General features: G+C 55.5%; 2 protein-coding genes and 1 long non-coding RNA gene across 9 annotated transcripts; 1 reads left to right on the top strand and 2 right to left on the bottom strand.

Annotated features, from left to right (window-relative positions):
• Positions 1-245: 245 nt before the first annotated feature.
• LOC308530166 lies at positions 246-6,114 on the bottom strand. Its single transcript, XR_013996822.1, has 2 exons — positions 5,983-6,114; positions 246-885 (listed from the first exon to the last, which is right to left on the bottom strand). It is a non-coding gene; the product is annotated as an uncharacterized lncRNA (long non-coding RNA).
• Positions 6,115-6,831: 717 nt separating this feature from the next.
• Positions 6,832-7,517, top strand: LOC308531394 (putative CENPB DNA-binding domain-containing protein 1; the record flags this gene model as incomplete). Its single annotated transcript, XM_081108336.1, has 2 exons — positions 6,832-7,242; positions 7,296-7,517. The coding sequence occupies 2 exons, from the start codon at positions 6,832-6,834 to the stop codon at positions 7,515-7,517; spliced, it is 633 nt and encodes a 210-aa protein (XP_080964462.1).
• Positions 7,518-9,987: 2,470 nt separating this feature from the next.
• DEF8 (differentially expressed in FDCP 8 homolog) lies at positions 9,988-24,940 on the bottom strand. 7 transcript variants are annotated; one of them, XR_013996823.1, is made up of 13 exons: positions 24,879-24,940; positions 19,675-19,808; positions 19,302-19,399; positions 18,315-18,464; positions 17,330-17,471; positions 16,266-16,430; positions 15,574-15,701; positions 15,290-15,403; positions 14,189-14,269; positions 13,357-13,497; positions 13,112-13,221; positions 11,906-12,071; positions 9,988-11,224 (listed from the first exon to the last, which is right to left on the bottom strand). XR_013996823.1 is itself a non-coding variant. In XM_081106644.1 (12 exons), exons 2-12 carry the CDS (start codon positions 19,796-19,798, stop codon positions 11,173-11,175), a joined length of 1,305 nt encoding a protein of 434 aa, XP_080962770.1. In that variant the 5' UTR covers positions 19,799-19,808; positions 24,879-24,940; the 3' UTR covers positions 9,988-11,172. The 7 variants fall into 7 exon arrangements, 6 of the variants coding, with proteins under 6 accessions (XP_080962770.1, XP_080962769.1, XP_080962771.1 ...); XM_081106644.1 differs by lacking the exon at positions 11,906-12,071; XM_081106643.1 differs by having other exon boundaries at positions 9,988-12,071.
• Positions 24,941-25,718: the final 778 nt, after the last annotated feature.

Raw genomic sequence — 25,718 nt, forward strand, 5'->3', positions numbered from 1 at the left:
CGTTGGCCAGTGGACCAAAAGGTCCCAGGTTCAATTCCGGCCAAGGGCACATGCCCGGGTTGCAGGCTCGATCCCCCCTGGTAGGGGACATGCAGGAGGCAGTCAATCAGTGATTCTCTCTCATCATTGATGTTTCTACCTATGTAGCTCTCTCCCTTCCTCTCTGAAATCAATAAAAATAATTTTTAAAAATTGGGCAGGTGAGAAAACTATAAATGGGTAAGAAAAATTCATGAAAACATAGATTCTGCACTCAGATGGCTTTAAAGTCCTCACTTCAATTCAGAGAAACAAAACTGTCACCAACACATGGTTCATGCAGGACATTCAACAGAGGATCATGGCCACTGGGACCAAACTCACAGGAAGAGAGACAACACAGAACGTGCAATTAAGTTAAAAATAAACACACCACACAGGGGTATGTTCCACTGCCTTACAGTGTAAAAATAACTCACTGTGGTCTCAGGTCGATCAGGTGAGAAGATTGTCACTGTTCAACTCTGCAAATGCTATTTACACTCTCTAATGTGATTAGTAAAATACATCAGCATCACAGAAAGCTGTTGTCAACTACCTGTCAACCCTGGACCACAGGGACCTCTGTGATGCTGGAGCAGTACTGCGTTTTCTGAAATCGATACCTTTGGAATTTTGGCTCCTAAGTCCTGGTACTGTTTAGGATTCTCCAATTTGGCTTCTTCGCAACCAGCTCCATCTGCAAACCGCATGTCGATGCTGTTCTTTAGGATCTTGGCCGGGGTCTCACCAGCACTGAAGAGGTCCCTTCCTCATCCGCCACGCCCAGTCCCCATTGCGCCCCTACTCGCAGCACAGAGGATGCCAACCAGGAGAAGGGTGGGCAGCAGGCTTTGCAAGAAAGAGCTAGAAAACCCAAGAAAACCACTCATCAGAAGAAAGGCCATAAATATTACCTCAGGCCAGGGAGAGTCAACAGTTCTGGGACTGCTTTTTTCATATAATTTATTTTTATTGATTTCAGAGCGGAAGGGAGAGGGAGAGATAGAAATATCGCCGAAACCGGTTTGGCTCAGTGGATAGAGCGTCGGCCTACGGACTGAGGGGTCCCAGGTTCGATTCCGGTCAAGGGCATGTACCTGGGTTGCGGGCATATCCCCAGTAGGAGATGTGCAGGAGGCAGATGATCGATGTTTCTCTCTCATCGATGTTTCTATCTCTCTCTCCCTTCCACTCTGTAAAAAATCAATAAAATATATTTTTTTTTAAAAAAAAAAAGAAAGAAAAAAAAAGAAATATCCATGATGAGAGAGAATCACTGATCGGCTGCCTCCGACATGCCCCTCACTGGGGATCAACCCACAATCCAGGTATGTGCCCTGACTGGGAATCGAAACGTGACCTCCATAGGCCCACACTCAACCACTGAGCGGCTGGAACTGTTCTGATACACAAAAGGGAGGGGTTTCTTTAAAAATGGGGGAAGCCCTGGCCGGGTTTACTCAGTGGTTAGAGCGTCACTCAGCAGACCAAGAATCTCGGGTTCAATTCCCGGCCAAGGGCAGGTACCTCGGTTGCAGGTTTGATCTCTGGACCCTGGTAGGGGCACGTGTGAGGGGCAGCTGATGGATGTTTCTCTCTCACATCAATGTTTCTATCTCTTCTCTTCTTCCCTCCCTCTTTTACACTCGTTCTAAAAATCAATGAAGAAAATGTCCCTGGGTGAAGATTAACAACAACAAAAAAGTGTCAAAGTCTGTCCCTGGCACCAAACCTTCCCCCAATTCTGAAGGCTTTTCATCCCACCCACGTGGGCCTGCCGGGCTTCGCCTATGGTTGGCCGTGTGGCGGGCGGGGAGCACGCCCCGCAGACCCAGAACGGCTTTGTCACAGACGCGTCCTGCCCAGCCTACTGTTCCACTTTTCTAGCCTACCGGATCAATTCTTTCCTCAATGAAAACAGAGCTAACGAACTATTTTCCTACTACAGACGTTAAAATTATTAGCAGATGCCCGAGCCGGTGTGGCTCAGTGGATAGAGTGTCGGCCTGCGGACTGAAGGGTCCCAGGTTCGATTCCGGTCAAGGGCATGTACCTGGGTTGCGGGCACATCCCCAGTGGGGAGCGTGCAGGAGGCAGCTGATCGATGTTTCTCTCTCATCGATGCTTCTAGCTCTCTATCCCGTAAAAAATCAATAAAACGTATTTTTAAAAAATTATTAGCAGACGCCGGACGCGCCTGAAGAAAGAAGTCCACACCACTCTGCCCGGAACCAGGCGCCCGTGCTGGAGCCCTGTCACTCGCCCGTCACTCTCCCGGGTGTAGACCATTGCCGCCTAGTTGGGAGGCTTGATGCCAAATCCACATGAGCAGTCTCCAGGTTCCGCTCAAAGGTGTCAACGCTGCCGATGTTAAACCACACAAACCTCTGTGGAATCGAGATGCGAGCAGTGTGAGGTGCCCTCCCCACAGCCACCGCCTCACTCGCCAACTCCACTTCCTGCAAAGCAGAGCCTAGTTCTGCAGGTGAGTCTGCTCACGACAGGAGGGTCCCCTGTCCTGACCAATAACCACGGGTCTTAGGTTTTAGACGGAAATAGAATATTCTGTCCTTGTCGCTTGCTTTTGCCTTTTTATTCTTCTCTCCTCACAAACCTCGCCTGGTGGTCCTCACATATGACTTGGCAAACTCAATCCTGTCTGCTTGGAAGGCTGCTAATGATGCCTATCACATGAACAGGGGTTACTGTGGGGGGGTAAATCAAAAGAGGCATTTCTCTGAAAAATACAAAGCTACTCTTTACATTAAAACAACTGGAATCAGTCTTGAACCCAGCCCTCACCTCGGGTGATGTACCAGGGGCAAGAATAAGACCCACAAACTGTTCACAACTCCCAGCCAGTCCACCTAGCAGAGAAGAGAAACCCAGTCAGAAGAGCTGAGGTGCTGACAGGATGCTCAGCAGCTACCAAGGGCCTCGGACATGTTCTCCCCACACAGACTGAACTGTACCCAAGACAGCTAACACTCTCCAAATACATCTAAGGGTTGTTTTCCTACTGACATGGACAGTTTTAACCTGGGGTATGTATGTACCTATTTCCATTTTAATAAACAGGATCTAATTCAAGAAGAGGAATTAGAATTTGAGACATCAGAGCACTAACATCCCACCCTGGCTCTAAAACACAAAAGGACCAGGAGCGAAAGTCTTCTACTGACGACACAGGGAAGTCTTACATCCAGAGCCCATTCAGTAACACTCTTACCACCCAGCGACGTGGCTGCAGAGACCACAGGAGAATGATGCCAGTGAGAATAAAGACGCAGCACCAGTGGCCCACAGGCTGCTGTGCCTCTGTACCCAGCCATCTGGGAGAAAAGCCCTCTGGAAAGCAACCCAAGGACACAGCGAAGGGATGCAAACTATGAGACAGTGAGCTCATGCACTCAACACAGGCCAGGAGGCCCCGTGACAAGCCAGCCGTGGTCAGCACGCAATGGGGATCGCCTTCTGGAGACCGTGACTTCCCAATGACTTCTCTGCAGGAAGCATGTCTCATGTTTACACTCACAGGAAACAACGAGGTGTCTGAACGATCGCTACTGAGGTTTTGGGATGCTCCAGCCTTTTATTCCCAAATAGGCTCTCCACTAAAGAATGGCTGTTCCAGGCCAAGACCTGGAAATGCATTTGGAGCTCAAGGGTGTCTATGCACAAGTCTCCTTCTTTCTGGGATACCCTAGGCAGCATCAGGTGACCTTCTCGGAACCATTCAGGGGGGGCGGGGAGAGGACTCAGCCCTCAGTCACATGCTAAGCGTTTCCAGCTCACAGATCCTCTAAGTGAGCAAGACCAGGTACTTAGTCTCACTGAGCAAGAGGCTGCCCCCACCAAGCACTGCAGGACTGAGCACAGGGCTGCCTGTGTGAAGGGCAGGTGTGCGCCAAGCTAACTGCGGTTTCTACACTGTCTCAGTTCTGCTTTCCAAATACGAGGCTCAGCCTGGTGGGTCCTTGGATGTGCAGAAAAAGAGGTTTGTTCCCACGCCTCCCAACAGAGGCAGCTTCCTTCTGAAAGAGTTTCCTTTCACCGTCTTTACTGAGTATGGAATCTGTGAAGATGTGGAGGGGCTGTGTGAGCCAGAATGGTAAGAGCTTAGAGTGGCTCAATATGGAAGCTGCAAAAGGGGGGAGGCATGAGCATCAGAGTCATCACACACCTGTTCCCTGGTTCACCCCCCGCACCCCCCCCCACACACACACACTGTGGGGAAGACACTGGGGAAGCCGCACTGGGTTCCTGGGAACCTTGCGCTGCCAATAATAGGTAGTTAGTTACCTCTGGGTGGTTTGGAACAGCCGCTGGGAAAATGACAGCAGTTATGTGGGCAGAACCAGCAGCTGAAAGCAGCTGCCTTGGAGGCACTGAAAGGAAGATGGGAAAGAGGATTCGCTTCTGAACTGGACTGCATTTGCTCACAGTGGCCCTTACAGGTGTGCAGGGACAGGGATCAAGCCCGAGGGGTAAGCTTGCTGCCTTTATTTGTCTGCTTAAATATCCCTTTTAAAAATTATTCCAACAGGAACTTTACTGCAGAAAGACATATAATACTTTTATTGCTGCAGCTGTCAAAGAAAACTCACCGTTTCTTGACCGAGGCATTTTTGGCAACTGAAACTACTGCAGCCTCAAAAACAAACACAATTCTAAGACTAAAATTATGTGAAACTTAAAAACCAAAGGATACTACATAATTTATATATGATCAACCAAAGATTAGTGTTTTTGTCAGGCCAAGGAGAGCAAACCCTCTTGTGTACCGTTTCTTCAGTCCTCAAAGAGGAAAACTCGTTTTTACCATAAGCTGCTAATACCTGCATCAGTTAAAGACAGAACTAGATACAATTAAAAAAAATTTTAATTGAGCGAAAGAGGGAGACATCAATTTGTTGTTCCACTTCTTTACACATTCAGTGGCTGCTTCTTATATGTGCCTTGACTGGAGTTCGTACCTGCAACCTTGGTGCGTCAGGACAACGCTCTACCCAACTGAGTAACCCGGCCAGGGAAGAACGAGAGGTAATTTAGGTTTTTCGCTACAGTAGGTCAAAAGCCAATATAGTAAAAACAATCACAATAAGAGCCACCATAACCGCCCCCGCCCCCCCAAAAAAAATCAGAAATCAAGGTATCTTTCTTGTATCAAAACCCAAAAACTGCACATAGGTGCATTAGGGGAAAAAAGAATCAATGTGATTACTGCCCTCTGGGGTGTATCAATAAAAAAATAAAACAACCTAATCGTGGAGTAACATTTCAGATTCTAAGCCAGGGGAAGGGGTGCGACACAGAAGTTAAAAGTGGAGGAGCTGGAGCAGGAGGACGGGAACTGCAAGGCGCGGGCAGCCGCCGGCCGGCTCTTGGACTGGAGGTTGCAAGGCGCCCACCTGCAGGCCAGGTGTGGGCTCAGCGAGAGTCTGCGAGGCGCAGCACCGAGGCCCTAGGGCTCCACGAGAGGCGGCTGAATTAGAAACTCTAACGATTCACAAAACTCTTTCGCGCCCATTATCTCCACCGGTGCGGAGAGCAACTCTGCGAGGCGGATCGGGCGGAAGAACATCCGTGGAGCCCGGGCAGAAACGCCCTCGCGTCGGAGCGCGGTGCCGGGAGGAGCGGGACTCGAACGCAAGACGCTCAACCTGGGCTCTTTGCAGCCAAAAAAGGAGGCGGGGCACCTGCTGAGGTTGCCCAGGGAGCCCGCGGTGGGAACCGCTGAGAAGCGTGGAGGGCCCTCGGGGCTCGGAGGGCGACGGGTTAGGACCAGGGGCAGCCGAGGCGGCAGCGGGGCGGAGCTGAAGCTGCTCTTGCTGCGTTTCTCACCTCCTCATCCTGGCCCCCCAACACCATCCACCGCCGCCCCCGTCCCCCGCGCTGGCCGGCGCACCCCGATGGCGTCACCCGCCTCCCGGAACCGGCGGGCAGCGCCTCCCCGCTCACCTGCGCAGCTATTTCGGAGGCTCTGACGCCAGACCCGGCCGTTCTGCCGGGTCCCGGGCCGCGCGGCATCTCCACAGCTCGGCGAGCGGCCGCCACCAGCCGCTGCGCCATTAGCCGCGACCACACGCCGCTGGGGGGCGCGCGCGCGCAATGCAGAGGCCGCCGACAGGCTCGGGAGCTGTGCGCATGCGCAGCGAGGCCGCGGAGCCGGCGCCGGGACCTCTTTAGGAGCCTGCTTCTCGCCTGACTGTAAGGAGTGACCGTGAGCGCCGCCTTCCCCTACCAGACAGCGGAGCACAGGAACCAGCGAACGAGGCGGACTCGGTGCCGGGAGGAGTGCTTTAGACCGACTCTGAATCTGGCACAGACAAGGACACGCACTTCCGGGTCCTCCGTGGGCCGCGGCCGCTTAAGCGAACGCCACCCGCCCCACCGCGTCGGCCGCTGCGACCGGCGCGCGGGGGTGCCGGGCACACGTGTGACTGCGCCCGGGAGCCCTCAGAACGAAGGAGCTGACTCGGCGGGTGCTGCGCAGCGTGACTCCCCGGCACGACTTTCTGTTTGTTCTCTGGACACGGAGACCCCGGCCAGTTTGGATGCGCCTGCAGCTGTGCAGTCCCGGGTTTGGACACTGACGGACCCCAAAGCCCTGGCTGCCGCCTTCGCGTCGAGGATGCGCAGCCTGTTGCTGGGCCAGCGAGCTGGGCAGCCTTGTGGTGACCCACGTCCCCGGGAGGCCCCCCTGCGCCTCCGCCAGCGGGTTCCCTTCCGCCAGCCCTGCCAGCGAGCCGGGTCCACAAGCCTCTCCCCCGGGGACTGCTGTGGTTTCCCTGCATTCTGGAGGCAATCATGCCCGGGAGAAGGGCCCCAAAGGCCGTCCCAAATGCCAAGAGGGAACGGAAAGCAATTCCCCTGGACATAAAATTAGAAGTGTTACGACGGCTTGAAGTGGGCGAGAAGCTCAGCCAGATCGCAAAGGCTTTGGACCTTGCTGTCTCTACAGTGGCGACGATCCGAGATAATAAAGAAAAAATAACAGTGAGTTCCCAAGTAGCTACTCCCTCAAGGGCCGCTCGGTTGACTCGCCATCGAAGTGCAGCCATGGAGGCTATGGAGCGGCGGCTGCGCCTGTGGCTGGAAGACCAGAGCCAGCGGAACCTGCCGCGGAGTGTTGCCATGATCCAGGAGAAGGCTAAGAGCTTGTTTGATGACTTACAGCGTGACCTGGGGGAAAGCTCTCAAAAGAAACCTTTAGTGCCAGTAAAGGGTGGTTTGTGAGGTTCAAAGAGCGCCATCGTTTGCCCCACTTCCAGATGAAGGGCACAGCTGCTAGCACCCGGGACACATACCGGGAAGCGCTGAAAAGCATCATCGAAGACGGTGAGCACACCCCCCAGCAAGTTTTTAATGTCGATGAGATAGGGCTTTATTGGAAGAGAATGCCTGAAGGAACGTTTTTTTCTGTGGAGGAAAAAGCTCAGCCGGGATTTCAATCGTCCAAAGACCGCTTGATGCTGCTGCTGGTGGCAACTTGAAGTTGAAGCCCTTACTGGCGTACCACCCAGAAAACCCCCGGCGCTGAAGGGGTACTCCAAGCCCAAGCTGCCTGTGATTTGGCGCTCAAACAGAAAGGCCTGGGCAACCAGGAGCATTTTTCTTGAATGGTTCAGGTACTTTTTTCGTCCTGCTGTTGGAAAATACTGTGCCAAAAATAACCTAAGCAACAAAGCATTGCTCATCCTGGACAATGCACCATGCCACCCGGTCAGTTTGAGTGACCTGTCTGATAATGTAAGAGCGGAATATCCTCATGACAGTACAGCTGACTCCATCCAGCCCATGGGTCCAGGCGTAGCCTCCACCTTCAAAGCTCACTACCTGAGAAGGACTTTTGAGCACATGCCAGCTAGAAGCAACAGATGGGGAGGATACAGCTACGATCAGGGAGTTTTGGAGAAACTACAACATCTTGGATGCTGTAGACAACATTGCAGTAGCTTGGGAGGCACTCAGGCCAGCAACAATGAACAGTGTGTGGAAGAAAATGTAGCCCCAGTGTGTTCAATTCCAGAATTTTTCCCAAACAGATAACATTGCACAACTTCAAAAAAAGCATTATGACCCTTGCCAGGACTCTGGCTTTTGAAGAGCTTGTGGAGCTGACGTGGACCAGTTGCTACAGTCACAGGAGGAGCTCTCTCTAGTGAGGAGCTGATGCAGCTGGAACAGGAGCCAGCAGGAGAGGAGACACTCAACCGGTTCTTCGTCAACTAACCACAGGAGAACTCTCGGCAGCCCTCTCACATTTTGAGGCTGGCTTACAGATCCTTACCAGTAGCAGTCCCAATGATGAGTGGAAACTGAAAGCTTCGAGAGCCATCAGTGGTGCCATAAATTGCTACAGGGAATTGTACAATGAGAAAAAGCGACGCTTAAAGCAACTATCTTAGGTTGTTTTTCAGTGTGTGTAACCAAAAGTTAAAGTAAAGCCAGAAGCAACAAAATGACCTCAATGGATGAGGCTCAGCCACGTCTCTCTGCTTCCAGAGATTTAACATCCCTGAAAAACCTACTTCTGATATTTTAATTTTGAGACTTGAGTATCAAACTTTGTCATTAAAATTTTATTTAAATATGTGCTCTAAAAAATTTGCATGAGCCCTGGACAGTGTGCCTCGGTTGAGTGTCATCTCTTGCATTGAAGGGTCACTGGTTCAATTTCCAGTCAGGTCACATTCCCAGGTTTTGGGTTCATCAGTCCCAGGCCCTATGGGAAGCAACCAATCAATGCTTCTCTCTCTCTCTCCCTCTCCCTTCTTCTCTAAAATCAATAAAAACATTTTTTTGTAAAAAAAGAAAAAAGATTGCATTCTAGAATACTCATGAAAAAAAAAACCTATGATGCGACTAGCACGTCTAGACATTAAAACACATTGGGTCTGTAATTAAAGCACTTTAGTAGTCAGAACTGGAATTAGAAAGTCCAGAAATAGATAAAGGTAACTTTTTAAAAAATAACGCATGACAACTTAAGCAATGTTAATTTCTTGTTGTCTTCCGATAATTGCACCGAGGCCATATAAGGTAATTTCCTTGGTTGGGAGGAATATACACAAGTATTGAGAGGCAAAGTGGCATCCTCTGCAACCTACAGTCAGATGGTTCAGAGAAGAAAAGAATGAACCAAATGGAGCAAATTGTTTACATGTAGGCCATCCAGGAGACAGGTACATGGGAATGTTTCTGCAACGTTTCTGTAAGTCTAAGTCAAAGTCAAAATGTTAATTACTATTTCATAACCTGAAAGGGGAAAAAGATTGCATCCTCCCCCTGATATCCAAAGTAGAGCTTTAGTTATTTGTAGCTTAGGTGCCGTTCAAACCTTTAGGAATAGGGTTGCTGACAGCTTATCTGGATTGCAACTGGACATAGGTGATGAGCAGAGATTTCCGAGGTTCTCTGGGTCACAGCCCCTTTGAGGTCCTGGTCAGATCTGCAGATGATATCTCTGTAGGAAAATGGACATCTACAGCGGTTTGGACATAACTTGCAGTAGGGATGTATGGTTTCCTGTAGTCCAAGGGTAATGGGAATAGCCTTGAGTTTCAGTGAGAGCCTTGTAGTGGGCCCTAACGAGATGTGACAGACACAGGACCTGTGACGTTCTTGTGATGCTGGGTCAATGAGACAGTCCTTCCATTAGGACACTGAGCATTCTCTGCATGCCCCGCTCAGTGATCAGTGACTCCTAACCCCCAAACAGCCCACGAGACAGTCCGCATTCTCATCCATCTCATAGGATAATGGAGGCTGAAGGGAATCGGAGCACTCAGGCCTATGTCTGACACCCATGCCCGAGCTCATCACCCATCAAGAGTGCTTCTCCCCAAACCAGATTAATGAGACTCAATTGGGTGGGGCAGGTTGTAGGCTTTTCCTAGAACCCACAATTGGTTTGCCTGTCAACAAACCCTGACCTGTCCTTGATTCACCACACACAGCAAAGTCTAGAGATCACAGATTTAATAAGACAGTGGCTGCAGCATCGTTCCAGCTGGGTGCCCCTCGTTGCTCCTCTGTAAGGTGCTGGCTGTGCAAACTGGTTCCTCTGTGGGTTCTTGTTAGAGTGCTGTGGACTCAGAAAGACCACATGTGATTCTGTCTGGAGACTTTGTCATCCAGAAGGGATAGGTGGGGAAGAGGTGTTAGGGCAGGAGGTAATTGAGGGAGCTAAAAAAATAAATTAAAAAAGCCAATTCTGTCCGACAAATGCCAGCATGCTAGCGTTTCTTCTGGACACTGACCCTAACACATGAACGCAGGAATGGCTTCTGTCCCCAGACAGACGTGCAGCTGTGAAAAGGTGCAGATCCGAGCACCTGCCCTTAACCCCTGTACGCCGTAAGCATCTACAGACACAAGCGGCGGACCTTCCCCACACGCCACACGCGTCTATAAAAAATGTTTTCCCTAAGTGGCAGCTCTGACCAACTTTAAAATCATTTTTTGGTGAGAATTTTCAGCTGAAAATATTCAAGAACACTCAAATTGTAATATATTTATTTTTATAATATTCATTGCAAATTGATTTTTTTAAATTCAAAATACTGTGGCGTGTGGGGCTGGCTTCCGTTTTGGACGCGTGGTAGTTAACTGGTTAAACCCTCTGCAACCCTACAAGAGAGGCAGGCTGAGGACCTGCTGTCGACCCCCTTCTCGCTGTCACAGAGGCAGGTCAGAGCAGACAGCAAGAGGATAGCCTAAAGCCGCCCCATGACAGTCTTCAGCACCCCTGCGTCGGCCAATGGCCAACAAGCTGAGCTGACCCTTCTGCTGGCTGCAGCCTCTCCTCTTGGGCTTCCCAGTCAAAGGTGATGGGGAACCCAGTGGCTGTGTTCCCTGCCCACCACCACTACCTGAACGTGACAGCCAATCACAGTCCAGGGCAGGGCAGGAAAGACTGCCCCCAGGCCGCCCCCTCAAAGGCAGGGTCTCTGATGCAGGAAACATCCCTGCAAATGTCGAGGTTGCCTGCAGCTCCTCCATGAAGAGCTGTGGGCCTCATCCTCCGTCCGGGGTCCTTGGTCAGATGGGGCGTCACACACCTCGTGCTCATCTTCCTTCATGGACTCTAGGCTTCCTGCGTGAACTCACTGGAGCAAATATTCCCAGCACTTGACCTCAGGGTCCCTAACAAGGCCCTGGCTGGTGGTCCTTGAGCTGTCCGGATCCTCCGCAGACACTGTAGCAGGACAGACCATCTCAGGGCAAATCTTGTCCCCAGAAATGCCACTCAAACCTCTGGAACCTCTCCCAGAGCCACACCTGGAGGCAGGACCCCCAGCCACCCAGCTCAGAGCACCAGAGTGAGCCGGGCTAGGCCGAGTCAGGAGCCACAGCTGGTCCCCCAGGGGAAAGAGCCATGGCCCCTTCCCTCCATGGTGCGTAGAAAGAACCAGTAACCCCTGGACTGGCCCTGTCGACCTCTAATCTATAGGAGAGAACCGCAGAGGCAGGGCCAGGCCCTTGGGGGACACCTGTAAGAGCCTCAGCCAGGAACAGGCAGGAGACCCCAAAGAGACAAGGGGTGCGGGATGGGAGCCTCCAGGGAGATCCCAACCATCCACTACAGATGAGTCTCAGGCCAAGGCTGAGGGTGTGCAGCCGGCGTCCTCAGGTCTTAGCCACTCCCTGGAAGCCCTCCAGGGTTTTTAGGGTAGCCAAGACCCAGCAGCCTGGCTCCAAGGACATGGGGGGGCTCTTCACCATGGGGAAGACGGAAACCCTCCCCCACGCCCCTGACCATGGAGCCCTGCAGTGGCAGGGGCACACTCTGGCCCTCACAGCAGCACACGCAGGGACAGCCAGGCACAGCCCTCCGTCCCAGCAAGCATCCCAGGGGTGTCCAGAGCACAAGAAACACCTTGACTTTGGCAATGACCAGTAGGGTGGGCTCCAGAAAGGCTTGGGAGGGGTGCCCGTGGCTCTAGGCATCCACGTCCGGACCAGGCTCCTGGAAGAGAGACTGCTTCCGCAACATGAGCCGGGCACACTTGGGGCACGTGGTGGAGTTGTCATAGTAGCAATCCCTGGGGACAGTGACAGGCAGACAGGGTCAGACCCTGGGGACAGGGCACGGCCTCTGCATAGAAGATGTTAGCAGTGAGTCCTCCAGCTTCCTAACCAGGCTCCCTCTATAGTTGGGGAAACTGAGGCAGTGTCTTCCAAAGGGCACAGCAGGGTTTGTACCACAAGTGCCTGCTGGGCCTGTGATTGGCACCTATCAATGCCTGACAAGGACAGTCTGGCTTGGATCTCTTCGAGTCTCGGTAACCCTACCTGCCCCATCACCACTGTGCACTCTGCCCCAGGCACTGTGGAGGCACAGGGGCCCATGGGCTAAATTTCTGAAGGGGGCACAGCAGCATTTGACATGTCACACACCATGCAAACTGCTAGCTCAAGGGACTTCACAGCTTCAACATGAACCCTTCCTGTGACAGCAACCCCAGTTCTCAAAGCTGTGATGTCAGCTGCTGCAATGACCAACAGCCAGGGGCAGGAAACACCCAGTGTGGGCAGAAGCGGGGGACGCTGTCCCATCTGAGGCCACTGTGAGAAGCTGTGCAGGGCCCAGCAGGCAGACTCCTATTATTAGTAATTATGCTTCTTAAACAGTTAAAATACTTTCTTCCAATTTATGTGTATTATTTTCCCAAACATTCAGCAAGTCTTTAGTTCATAAATGCTTACGTTGCTTAACCTAAATACTTAATGAACAAAATGTTAGGTATTTCTTTCAGCCTAGAGAAGTTGGAAAAAATATCACTCGGACATTAGAAGTGCAGGAACTAGGTTTAGGACACCATGGCCTATGCTAACCCCGAGAGGCCCACCTCAGTCCTGGGGATAGGGAAGCAGGACAGCCTGGGGCTCACACTGGGCCCTCCCCAGCCCCACAGGTGCTTGTCCCAGTGGGTCTTGCGATTCAGGCACACACATCAGGGCCTAACTCCCTGTCTCAGGATCAAGGCAAAGGGCTTTGAAAACCAGGCAGCGAAGACCAAGCCCCAAACATCTTCCCCCATCCCTCGCCCTGTGGCTGGGGGTGGGGTGGGGCCACACCCACCTGTGGAAGACGGCGGAGCAGTCACTGCACACGGATGTGTGGCTGTCGAAGGGGAACAGCACGTCACCCTCTCTGCAGAGCTCACATACGAAACCCTTGGCCTGGCACCGCTGGGGGTGGGGGTGGAGGTGGGGGTGGGAGCAAGTCAGTGCTGCTCCAGAGGGCACCTGAAGCCAGGACGCACCACCCTCCCTGCCCTGGGGGCTGGGCGAGGAGAGATGGCTGGTCCTCAGTGGGGCACCCACCTCACAATCCAGCTTGATGTGCTTGGCGAAGAGCGTGTGGGTCTCGGTGAGCGAGCATCCCAGGCGGCCAGTGTGGGCATCCAGGAGGTCCTGGACTGAGTACATCTCATCGTTCTCCACAAAATGCTGCCGGTCCTGGAGCTACGGGGCCAGCAGCCATGACTCCAAGCCCCAGGAGGGCCCCTCCCCCTGCCCCCCCACCGTCCGGGTCCTGGGAGCTCATGGAAGAAACAGGCGTCAGCCCCTCCAGCCACACTGGCCACCTTGCTTCTGCCCGTGCACCCCACCTCTGCCTGGCACACAGCTCTTCCTCCCGTCCTGACCCCAACATTCCCATCCCCTTCTCTGCCTCCTCTTGTCCACAGACCTCACCGACCTCATGAACAGCTAATTTTTCTATCTTCCCCTCTGAAGGGCCCCCTCTGAGATGAGGCCAGGCGCCCCAGTATCTACAACAGTGTTTGCCCACAGCAGGCACTCAGTGAATATTGGCGGAACGAAGAGGGCAGCCTTGAAAAGTGTGCTTCGTGGTCCACCCAGCCCGGCAGGCCTGTGCCTGGCCCGTCATGGAGAGTCACGCAGAGGCTGCAGGGACGCTGCCTGCTCCTCACAGCGCCCTACACACTGGTGTGATCAGAGAACATTTTGGGTAGAGTGCCTGTTTGCTCATGACAGACCTGCTGTTGCCTGGGACAGTGTGGAAGACCCTCTGCTAGAGGCTGTTGTGCCAACACAAATTGCCGAGCCATCTGAAAAGACCTGCACGTGACGGGTCCTCCTCTGTCTGGCTGTTTCCCACCTGCCCTCACACCTCCCTGGGCAGGCGTCTCACCTGCAGGAGCAGACGCGCTTCCATGGCCTCCTTGCAGGTGATGAAGTATGGCTTCATGAGCAGGATGTCCTGGCGCAGCTTCTGTGGACAAGAGAGGCAGGTGGGCCCCGAGGCCAGGGCAGGGCTGCCCCTGGCACTTCTGTGTGGCGGTGGGGGCTGCCCTGGAGGGAGTTATGTCACCTGACACCCCCCAGGAAGGGCCTTGTTGTGAGTGCTCCCACCAGGCTCAAGGGCAAAGCACAGCTTCTAGGCCAGGCAGAACGCTGAGGCTCCGTCACCCTGTGGCTCTACCCTCACGTCCGAGAGGGATGCAGAGCCCTCCGCAGCCCAGGTGGCCTGGGCTCTGCCGGAGTCACCTGCCCTGTAAATGCAATCTGATCCTTTCTGACGACCTCCGGGCCTGGCACCACTGGGCGAGGGAGATGCCTGGCCCCTCTCCCGGCCGTCCCACCAGCCACGTCCCTCCTGACACTGGAGCTGGCTGGGCTGACCAGATTGCCACACGTGTAAAAGGCACAGGGAATTAAAAGACGGAGGAGAAAAAATAAAAAGAATGTAATCTATATATATAAAAGCCTAAGCGACCATTACAACTGAAACGACCAGTTGCTATGACGCACACTGACCACCAGGGGGCAGATGCTCAACACAGGAGCTGCTCCATGGTAGTCAGTGTGCTCCCACAGCCAACCTCCCCCCTGCCAGCAGGTCCCTCCCCGCAGCCGGAAGGCCCTGACTGGCAGCTGGCAGCCAGCAGGCTCCAGCCCGCCTGGCCCCGAATGAGACTGGGTGCCACTGCCCCAATAGGCCCAGATCTCCAGCCAGGCCTAGAGACTCCACCCATGCACGAATTTCATGCACCAGGCCTCTAGTGTCTTAATAAGGTATAGTGATTATATTCAAACAATCTTTTGGTATATTGGGTGAAATAAATATGTCATTCAAAATAACTTTACTGGCTTCTTCTTACTTTTTTAATGTGGCTACTAGACATTTTCAAATTTCCTCTGGGCCTAGAGGACAGCTGATGGGCCAGTAACCTCAGCAGGTGTGTCTCTCCTCTGCTCCCACAACACAGGTAGCCGCCCCCGCCCCCCTCACCCGGATCTCCACCAGCTCCTCCACGTAGTTGAACAGCAGAGGGTTGATCTCCCGAAGCCTGAGCACTGGCCGCGACACCATCAGCGCCAAATAACGCAAGCTGCAGCGGGACACCTGGGGGAACGTCAGGGAGTGGCCCCTCCAGCACACACCGGCCCCCCAGGCCCAGCCACGCCCCACCGCCAGGCAGCACTGACCACGCCCCCTCCCACCTCCCCCCAGGCCTCCTGGAGCCATGCCCCCTCACACACCCCAGGGCTGCACCCCAGCCCTCCCACCCTCACCTTGCGTGGCTCGAAGTCCCAGTTGTGCACCACGCGCGCCGGGATGACAGCCAGGTCGTTCCAGTGGCAGTGGCTGCAGTAGTACTGGCCCGTGTAGTCACACTGCCGCGCCTCGCTGGGCACACCCCCTGCAGAGGGGTAGGTTGTTACCAAGTCCCGGCTACTTTTAGGGTCCCAGCCATACGCATGCGCACAGGGCTTCTGCCGCACATGGCGCTGGTCCCATGGTCCAGCTAAACCCACGACACACAGGAGAAAGAGCCGTGGGACATCAGGCAGCTCAGGGTGTCTCACTGCCCTCAATTTTCTCACCAGTAAAATGGGACAATAACAGGAGTGCCCGCCAGGACTGCAGAGGGGGCCCAGTGGATTAACACTGCTGTCTCCAAGGCCTGACACAGTGCGTGCCGACCATGGGCTTTCTGTGACAACAGGGCTGCACACGGGAGGCTGAGCGCAGGCCCACCAGCCGCACGGCACTCCTAGGCGACCTGCGCTGGAACCCCAGTCTGCCTGCACCACGTGGAAAGGTGCCATAGCAGCCCCGGGTCGCTTCCCCGAGAGAGAGAGACGGCACCTGCAGGAGCCATGCTGGCCTTAGCCACCTGATGTATCCAGTGCTCTCATCCAGATGTTGGCCTGTTACCCTGCCCAGGACAGCTGCCTCCACCTGCCCCTTCCTGGGCACTCACGCAGAGAGATGGGCGCCCGGCACTCGGCACACCGGTAGTCCTGGCTGTCCAGCCCCGCCTCTGGGCAGATGTTGAGCTCGTACTCGGCTTGGTGGCTGACTTTGGAACGCACGCAGGGCTTGGAGATGAGGTTCAAGCACTTGCTGTGACAGCGATAATAACACCCTGGGGGTGGAGGGCCAGGGATACGCCTCTTAGAGGTCGGGGGGATCCTGCGGCCCAGGCTGACCTTCAGCCGCCAGGAGCCCCAGAGGGGCTACTCAGATTCCCAGGCCAATCCAAGAGCTTCTCACTGCAGGTCCCTTGGCCTGAAGGAGTGTGCACTCTGCCCCTGAACTCCGATTTGAACCTGCCATTCCCACCTGGACACCTAACGGGCTTTACACCCACTCTGAGTGGAACTCGGGCTCTCCTTCACCAAACCCACCCCAGGGTTCCCATCTCAGACCTCAGAAACCCCATCCTTCCACCTGCTGAGACTGAACACTATGAAGCCGATGGTTCTCTCACGCACCCGTTTCTAGTCCTTCAGCTTGTTCTTCTAGTGACCACTTCTCACCCCAACCGCCCCACCCTGGTCAGAGTGCCACCGCCTCCCCCTCCACCTTGCATCCCTCCTTTAGTCCATGCTCAGCTCAGCAGCCAGAGTGACCCTGTTACAACTTAAGTGTGTGCAGCACCTGCTGAGGCCACAGCTCACTCGGGCCCACACCTCTGAGCCCACATCGACCACACCTCCCCTCAGACACAATGCTGCAGCCACACTGCTCCCTGCTCTTCACTGCAGACACTGCACACACAGACCACAGGGCCTTTGCGGACACCTCCTGGCAGGAACCTTCTTCCCCAGACATGTACCTGGCTTGTCCCTGACCTCCCGGTTTTTGCTTAAATGTCACATGATGCCTTTTCATTCCACCCTTATTCATGCCCAGGGCTCAGTGAACACCAAGCACATGGTCGAGAACCTGAGTACTAGATACAGCAGCACATCTGCGAGGTCTCTGCCCTGCCCCGGGGACCTGACTGCCCACCCAGAGGAGCCGGTCTGGGTCCCTGCCCACCTGTACAGGTGTACCAGGTCTGAATGAGCCCCCAGATGATGGTGTTACATTTGTCGCACGTCTGCTTGACACTCTTGCTCTTCTCCTTGTAGAAGCGATGCTCCAGGAGGACTCGGATGTTGGGCTCATCTTCATTGGGGTCCTGGAGAGAGCCCAGGGAGGGGTCACAGGTGAACCGGGGGTCACAGGTCACCCCTTGACTTACTTCTTCCAGGCATCTCTCATAACAGATGGAATTTCTCCCAATGTCACCACTTTTCTCTTTAGCAATGGAACACCCCTGTGATCAGTCAGGCCTGGACCACCTTTTCAGCACCCCTTGCACCTGGGTGCTGCACCAGGATATGCGGGCCAAGGATATGCGAGCAGGAGGGACATGACCTTCTCTGCCCTTCCTCCCTTCTTTTCTGCTGACTCAGTGCAGCCCAGATGGGAGTGTAGCCACCCAGGGACTGTCAGAGCAACAGGAAGGGAGGACCTGGGGTCCCCATCACCATTACCTGCCACGGGGCCTGGACCACCTATGGCATTTCTAGAGTAAAATGACACATCTAAGTCCTTTAAGCCGCTATATTTTGGCAGCTTTGTTACCACAGCCTTATCTACATCCTAATGAGTACAGCACTTTCCAAATTCCCAGGGACTCATGGGCCAGTGCAGCCAAGCCAGAGGCACAGATCCAGGACGACATTATAGAGATGTGGTTTTTGGCTGCCAGGACCCATCACCCCGACCTTCAGGAAGCCCCACCTCCCAATCTGAGTCCTGTGGTTCAAGGGGGGGCTTACTTCACCCGCTTGTGACAGTGGGTGGACACATGACCCAGGACTGGCCACTTAAGATCAGACTGATGGAGAAGGCGTCTGCCCATGGACCGAGAGCCCATCTCTCCACCTGCCTCTCTGGCTGGCCTCTGCCTCAGCCCAGGCCTCCAGGCTTCCACTCAGTCCCAGCTGCCTCCCCGGTGGGCTGGCCCAGCACCTGCCTTCAGTTCCTGGAGCTTCAGCCGCAGGTGGATGAGCTGCACGACGGCGTCCTTCTGCCGCTCTGACTGCTCGGGCAGCTCCAGGATCACCTGCTTGCACTCCTCGATGGCCTGCCGCAGCTGCTGGATGTCAGAGGCCAGGAACAGACCCTGGGGGGACACACCGGTCGCATGGCCGCTCACGGTCTCCCGTCCATGCCAGACCCATCCTCATGGACAGTTAGGCCCAGAGCAGACCTGGCGCAAGGCCCAGGGAAGGTAGCAGCCCAGGCAGGAACCACCCCACACCACCTGCCCCCCAGCTGCACCCGCCTACCCACAGGCCTCTGAAGACCTCATTCAGGATGTTTTTCAAAACACAACTTCCTAAATTTCTAAAGAAATTTGCTCGCTTTTCTGGCCATGTTATTTCACTAAAGCTGGGGAAAAGACACTCGCCTGTCATCAAGGAGAGGAAGTGGCCTCTGGCTTAATCGCCAGGCCCAGCGACGGCTCAGTCCCCCCATCCCCGCCCCGCCCCCCAAGTCCAGCACCTCACAGTGACCAAGCAAACCACGCAACAAAATCTACAACAGACAAGAGTGGCCGTCCCACTGGGTGGCTGGTGGGGGTTGTGGGCAGGGAGTTTCCCTCTCTTCCTGCCTCCCCCTCCCCCCCTCCCCCTGCAGCATGCCCGTGGAAGCCCAGATGAAGTCAGTCCTCACATTTGCTTCACAAGAAGCCAAAGTGTAGGGAGAGGAACAGCCCTACACGAGAACAGCAGCCCCCAAACCCATTTCCCAGGTCCAGCCCTTGAATTGGTTCTGCTGATGGGTGTTAGGTGTCCCGTGGGCCTCAGATTTAAAGAACCTTAGCTGAGATGCACATGACCCCTCTGCCTGAGGGTCAGGGGACAAGAAAATATCTGGCTCCTTACGCCTTGGGTGCTCACCAGTGGGTCCCCCGCTCCCCCCCCCCACACACACACACACAGACCCTGGACCTTACCACAGGGCGGGAGAAGTGGTCCTCAGACAGACCGAGATCCATCACACGCTCAGCACAGTGGAACTCCGGCTCCCCAGGGGCCAGCTCAGGCAGGGTCTCTGGAGTGAGCGTGTGCAGGTGTGGAAGGCAACAGAGAGAAGTCAGTCTGCCTTTTCCCAGTGGAAAGCTGGGTAGCTGGGGGTCAGAAGGGCCCCTGAGACTCAGGGAGCCCACAGGAGGTGCTGAGGGGAGCCTAGCCCTGTCCCATTTGCAAAGGAACGTGTGGAGAGAGGGAAGCTCCGGGGGAAAGCCGGCACCCCGCACCGCAGGAACCAGGAAGGGCGGGTGGGCGCTGCTGTGAGGGTCACATGGCCCACCCGCCCCCGGCACCCACCTTCTGAAGCGACGTCTGGGGCCTCCTCGCCAGCCCTCTGCTCATGCTGCCCGGCCCTGAGCTGCTTGTTGAAGGGGTTGAGGTGGGCCTGCCGGAACCGGGCCAACTTCTCATCATATTCCATAGCATCCCACCTGCGGGGCAGGGCAAGGAGGGGCAGAGGTGAGCAGACAGCGTCCAGCTCACCCGTCCCGCCCCGCTCTGCATTTCGGGGTTTCGGGGGGATGCCTGGTCTCGCTCACTCTCCATGGGGGTCCGGCTGGAGGCCCACACACCACAGCCTCCACCCCCGGCTAGTCCCCAACCAGCTCAGCCCCTCACCCAGGCCTCCTGGTGGTCCCCTCAGGAGGAGTGAAGACATCCAACACTCACAGGCAGGGACAGAAGGAGGACTTGACCTACCCCAGGGTGCCCTGCAGGACGGCCTCCCAGCACAGGGTCTGCAGGTCCCAGGTTCCTCATTTAGTTCTAGTCCAGCCCCGCCCTCACTGCCCACTGAGGGCTCACTGCCCCCATGACACCCACACACCCACCAGGACTCAGTTCCTCACTCCTGGCCCACAAACAGGGACTCCTTCCCCATCGGACCACCCCAAATCACAGCCCGACCACAACTCAGTGACGACCGCCAGAGCGCAGTCCTGGAGCCCCTGGAGCCAATGCCGGGCCCAGGCCATCGCTGCCACCTGCACGAGGCCTTGGGCAGGGCCCTCCCCGTGGCCTGGGCTCCCGCGGACACTCCCCGTGGCCTGCGTCAGTGACCTCATACCTTGGGATCCCAGGAAAGAGGCAGGAAGCGCCTACGTCACTGCCTGCACTGCTTCCCCTCCTGAGGGCTCAGCAAACTGCACACAGGGCTGCTGCTGGCTCCCACAGAGGCAGGGGCTGTGGCTGGGGGCAGTTTACATCCCGGTCCCCACACCTAACTGGCTGGGCCACATTCCTTAGCCTCCAGGGAGAAAGGGATCTATAGGAAGTAGGGTGTTTGAAAAAAAAAGGATTTGTACTAAGTGCCTGGGTGTGGGCTATGCTTTCTCTACATGTTTACAGTCAGAGGTAATTCCTAACTACCAAAGACAATCCGCCCTGGCCTGTTCGGCTCAGTGGATAGAGCATCAGCCTGAAGACTGTAGGATCCCGGGTTCAAGTCCAGTCAGGGCACATGCCCAGGCTGCGGGCTCGATCCTCAGTAGGGGGTGTGCAGGAGGCAGCTGATCAATGATTCCTTCTAATCACTGATGTTTCTATCCTTCTAATCACTGATGTTTCTATCTCTCTCTCCCTCTCAATTCCTCTTTGAAATCAATTAAAAATATATATATATTTTTTTTTAAAAAAAAAGACAATCCCATGATTCTTACCTGCCCTCCCCCAAGAAAGAGAACTGAGCCCAGAGGAACAGCCCTACCCAGGGTCGCCCCCACCCTGCCCACCGCACCGTGAGGAACCCCCACCCCCCCGGGACCTGTTCTCCTGTCCGACCTCTGGTGGAAAGTGGGCCGGCAGCTCCAGTCGGGCAGAGCCTGGCACCACGGACTGTCCGCCCCAGGTCAGGACAGGGGAGGCCCAGGCGCTGGGCTCAAGCCCCTCTTACTCCCTGACGGCTTTAAGCAGCTCACACAGGGTGTATAGACCCTGATGCCCAGTGACCCCCCCCCATGGCAGGTGCCAGTGTCCTGGGAAGTACCCTAACCCTCCTTCCTTGGTGAGGAGTCTTTGCTGGAACAGCCTCCATTCAGGCCCTGGACCTTCTCCCAGCCCATCTGTGCCTTCCTGGTGAAATCAGCTTTAGCAAATATCCTGCTAAGTCAGTCAGTCATTTGGGCAAGAGTCCCTCCCTCACCCTCATCCTGATTGGGTTCCTCGTTCCTCTCCTGCCCCTGCCCCCGCCTCAGCTTTCAGAGATGTTAGGTCTGTTTAGCCAGAATCCCCTGCACACTTGACTTTACCGCTTAGCAGTTTTCCATCCACTGACCCCATCCTGCCCCTGGCTATAAATCCAGTGGCCAATGCTGTATTCGGAGTTCATTCCATACAGAGGTTTCTATCCCCTACTGCCATCCTCCTGAATAAAATACGTTTTTACTGCTTTAGCAACAGCACAGGTCTGGTTTTATGTTGATAGTGAGGAACCCTGGTGTGTTTTTTAACTTTTTTTATTTGTATTGATTTCAGAGAGGAAGGGAGAGAACCATCAATGATGAAAGAGAATCACGGATCAGCTGCTTCCTGCACGCCCCACACTGGGGATCGAGCCCGCAACCCAGGCATGTGCTCTGACCGGAATCGAACCTGGGACCCTTCAGTCTACAGGCTGACGCTCTATCCACTGAGCCAAACTGACTTGGGTGGGAACCCTGGTTTTCATCTTATCACATGATTTCCCAGCAGCTAGATGCTGTCATGTGACCATGTTCTGACCAATAGGATGTAAACAGAAAGCTCTCCTGAGACTTCTGGGAATTGTTCTTAAAAGGAGGGGTGCCCCTCTCCATCTCTTCCTGCCTCTTGCTGTCTGGGATGCAGATGTGAGGGGTGGAGCTGGAAGAGCCACTTGGGTTGTGACATAGAAGCCCTGTGTTGCTCACCCTGGGTCTTGCTTAAAATGAGAAAGAAAGAAACCTGTTTCAAGCACTGCTATTGGGAGGGGGAGTTCTGTCTTTTGTGGCCAGAACAGATCTTAACCTATCACCCCAGCATCCTCCTGGAAATCACAGAAATTGGCCTTATTCAGATCCCAGCTCCGTGAGCGCCTCACTGTGTGTCCTAAACCTTCTGTGGGTGAAAGGGGCCATGCTGACCTGACAAGCTCAGGGGAGGCCGCATGGCGGTCCTGCAAACTCAGAGACCTAAAGTCACCACAAAGGACGGTCTGAAATTAAACTTTAATTAAAAGCAGTGATGGGGGGCAGTTACGTCCTGGGCCGGTATCTTCACTGACAAGGTCAGCCTTTACCTTCACTGAGCCTACTGTCTTTTTGCATCTATGACAACACACCCTTGAGATGTCTGGGTGGGTACCTTGTGATTTCCCTGTATCTGGAGCCCCTGGGGCATGGCCAGGTGTGCTGGGCCCAGGACAGATGCAGCAGATTCTTTCATTTGTCATGTTAATTGTTCCTGCACCCACCTAAGTATGTGTCCATCATTTTACTTTTTATCCAATCCCAGGGGTTTCCCTGCTTTGCTTATCCCTCCTCCTTAATCTATCACCAATGAATTTCATGTAACCCACCTATGTTCCTCCTTTGATTGGAATGTATAAATGCAGATGTAACCCCGCCATTCTCCAGAGCATTATCTCAATCAATCCGTTTAGGTTCTGCTTCCTGGCCTATGTTGACAGTTTGGCTCCAATAAACTCACAAAGATTCTTTACAGGTTTCAATGGTTTTTTTACACTAACACTTCCTTTGCTTCCAAGTTCTCATGTTTTAAATGGGGCTAATAATGGTGCCAACTGTGTGGTGTTATTGTTCCGACGGCATCAGTTAGATCCAGTTCTGAGCACCCTAGTCACACGGAGTAGGCATCCCGCAGACACTGGGTGACACTCACCACGGCTGCCACCATCGAGAAGCAGACAGACCTGACTGACACCCTGCCTCGCCCAGTGATGAGCTATGTGACCCCATTTTCTTGTCATAAATAAATGAGGGAGCATCCTACCTCCCAGGTGGGTGGGGGACTGAGCACTTGTACACGGCGGTGAAGTGCTGTCCAGAATTGCTGCTGATCAGACGGACACTGCCATCACAGACAGCCCGCCCCCGGGTCTCTGCCTGGAATCCTCACGGCATCTAAAATATGGCCAGAGGAGCCCTGGCCATGGGTCAGGGCACGTGCCGGGAGGCAGCAGATCAATATTTTTCTCTCTCTCTCTACTGCTCCCTTCCTCTCTCTCTAAAAGCAACAACAAAAACATATGTAAAAATCTATGGCGAGAGGAATCAGAGGCAGGAACAACTCAGCTCTGCCCAGCAGCTCTCGTCGCTGCCAGCTAGCTCCCCTGCAAAAAGCTCTCACTCACCTCCGTGGGCGGTGCCAGCCCCAGGCCTGGCACAGAGGCCTGGATACATGAGCGGAGTGACCTCACCTCTCGGCCTCCATTGCCCTCCTGACAAGTTGGAGAATCATATTTTCCTCTGGGCGGCCAGGGGTGGACAGATGCTGTTCTCACACAGGGACCCAGGCATACCAGCTACCACCCCCCCCTGCCCACCAGGGTCACCCCACAGAGTCCAGGCCTCCCAGAGGAACAGAGACTGGGAGGAATAAAGAAAACCGGCCACCAGAGCCTGCCTCCTCCGGAGAGCGCCCCTCCCGTGGGGGCAGAGGGCTCCCTGACTAGCAGTGAAAGGAAACCCAGGGATACGGCCCAGGGCTCCCGGGAGCTGGGGGGGGCTGAGACTCAGACGCCCTCACCGTGACTGGACATGTCCTGCCTGTGGCTGGAACACCAGGCCCTCATCACCCCCGCCCCCCCCCCCCACCTCCACCCCGCAGGTCCCCAGCATTCCTCCTGGAGAGGCAGGCTCCCCATCCATCCCATCTGCTCACACCTTGAAGGAGGCTGCCAGGAGCAGCAGGAGGAGCAGCAGGGAGCAGCCGCAGGTCACTGTCCCTTTAAGGATTGTTTGTCCCTGAAGCCCGGTGGGGTGGCCACCCCCCACCGGTACCTCCTCCACTTTCCCTCCAAACAACAGGCATCCGCTCGGGCACCCGCACTGCCAGCGCCCGGGGGGGGGCAGGTCTGTTTCCTGCCACCGCCCCACCCATCTGACAGGCGAGGAAACTGAGGCTCGGAGCGGCCCGGCCTCCGCGGCGGGTGGCACCGCCATGCGGGTCCCTGGGGCCTTACGGGTCCGCGGACCGCGAGTGCTGACAGCCGGAAGCAGTGACCGTGGGGAGGGCACCCCCGTCTGGAGGGCTAACCCCGCCCGGCGGGTGAGGGACGGCCGAGCACCAACACGCCCCGCGCCCGGTGAGGACCGGAAGGCAGGCGCCCCGACCCGGCGGGTCTGAGCCCTCCCGGGCACCCCGATCCCGCACCCCTGCGCCCTCGGTGACCGCGTCGGGGAGAGGGCGCCCCAGCTCCGAGCGCGGCAGGCCGAGTGGGCCCCGAGGGCCGGGAGCCCCGGGTCCCTCCACCACCGGCACCCCCGCCCGCCCCGACCCTCCCGGGCTCCCCCTCCGCCGCTCACCTGACCGCCGCCGCCCCGGCTACATTGTGTCCCGCCGCCCTCCGCGCTGCTGTATCCGGCCGCCGCCCGCTGCTGCCGCCTGCGGCCCGGAGGCTCATGGCACGCGCGCCCGCCCTCGCCGCGTCCGCGGGAAATGGTGATATTTGGTCTCGCCGGTTGGCGATGGTGTGGCCAGGCGAGGGCGGGGAGGGGCCGCATTAGTCTAATCCACACTTTGGAAAAAACTGGTGCTTTTTCTTTTTGTTAAACCCCAGGGGTTGAGACGGAGGAAGAAGGAGTAGGGAATGAGGGGCAAGCGGCTCCCGGCGCGCAGGTCCACCTGCCGGCCGGACCCTAGGTGGTGTTCAGAGCCGTCGACCTACCCGCTTTACAGAGGAGGAAGCTGGGGCTCGGGAGGATGGAGCGGGTGGTGCAGAAGCCAGTGTTCCCCGCCCACTCACCCCCAGCACCACCACCACCAGAAACTAAGGGCTGTGGGCAAGGGTTTTGTCTGCTTTCTTCACTGCTGCTGGGCCTACAGCAGTGAGCACAGGGGCACTGGGTTACATGGTCGGAGGAAGAAGAGTCCGGAGAGGCTGGCCCTGCCGGGGGAATGTCCACCTGGCGCCGGGCGCACTGCGCAGACGCGTGTTAGCAGCAGTTGTCTGGAGATCCCGACGGGGAAAGTGCAAGTGCAAAGGCCCGAGGAAGCGAAAGAGGCTGCTGTGCCTGTGAAACAGAAAGCAGGTCAGTGCGGCTGCAGGGGAAGGGGGAGGACTGAGATGGGAGAGGTGGGGCCATTTGTACACACACGGCTTTGATTTGGGCTGAGATAGGAGGCATTGAAAGTCTCCTTTTTCT

Source organism: Myotis nattereri, assembly GCF_964212035.1.
Source record: "Myotis nattereri genome assembly, chromosome: 15".
In the NCBI taxonomy this organism is placed as follows: Eukaryota; Metazoa; Chordata; class Mammalia; order Chiroptera; family Vespertilionidae; genus Myotis; species Myotis nattereri.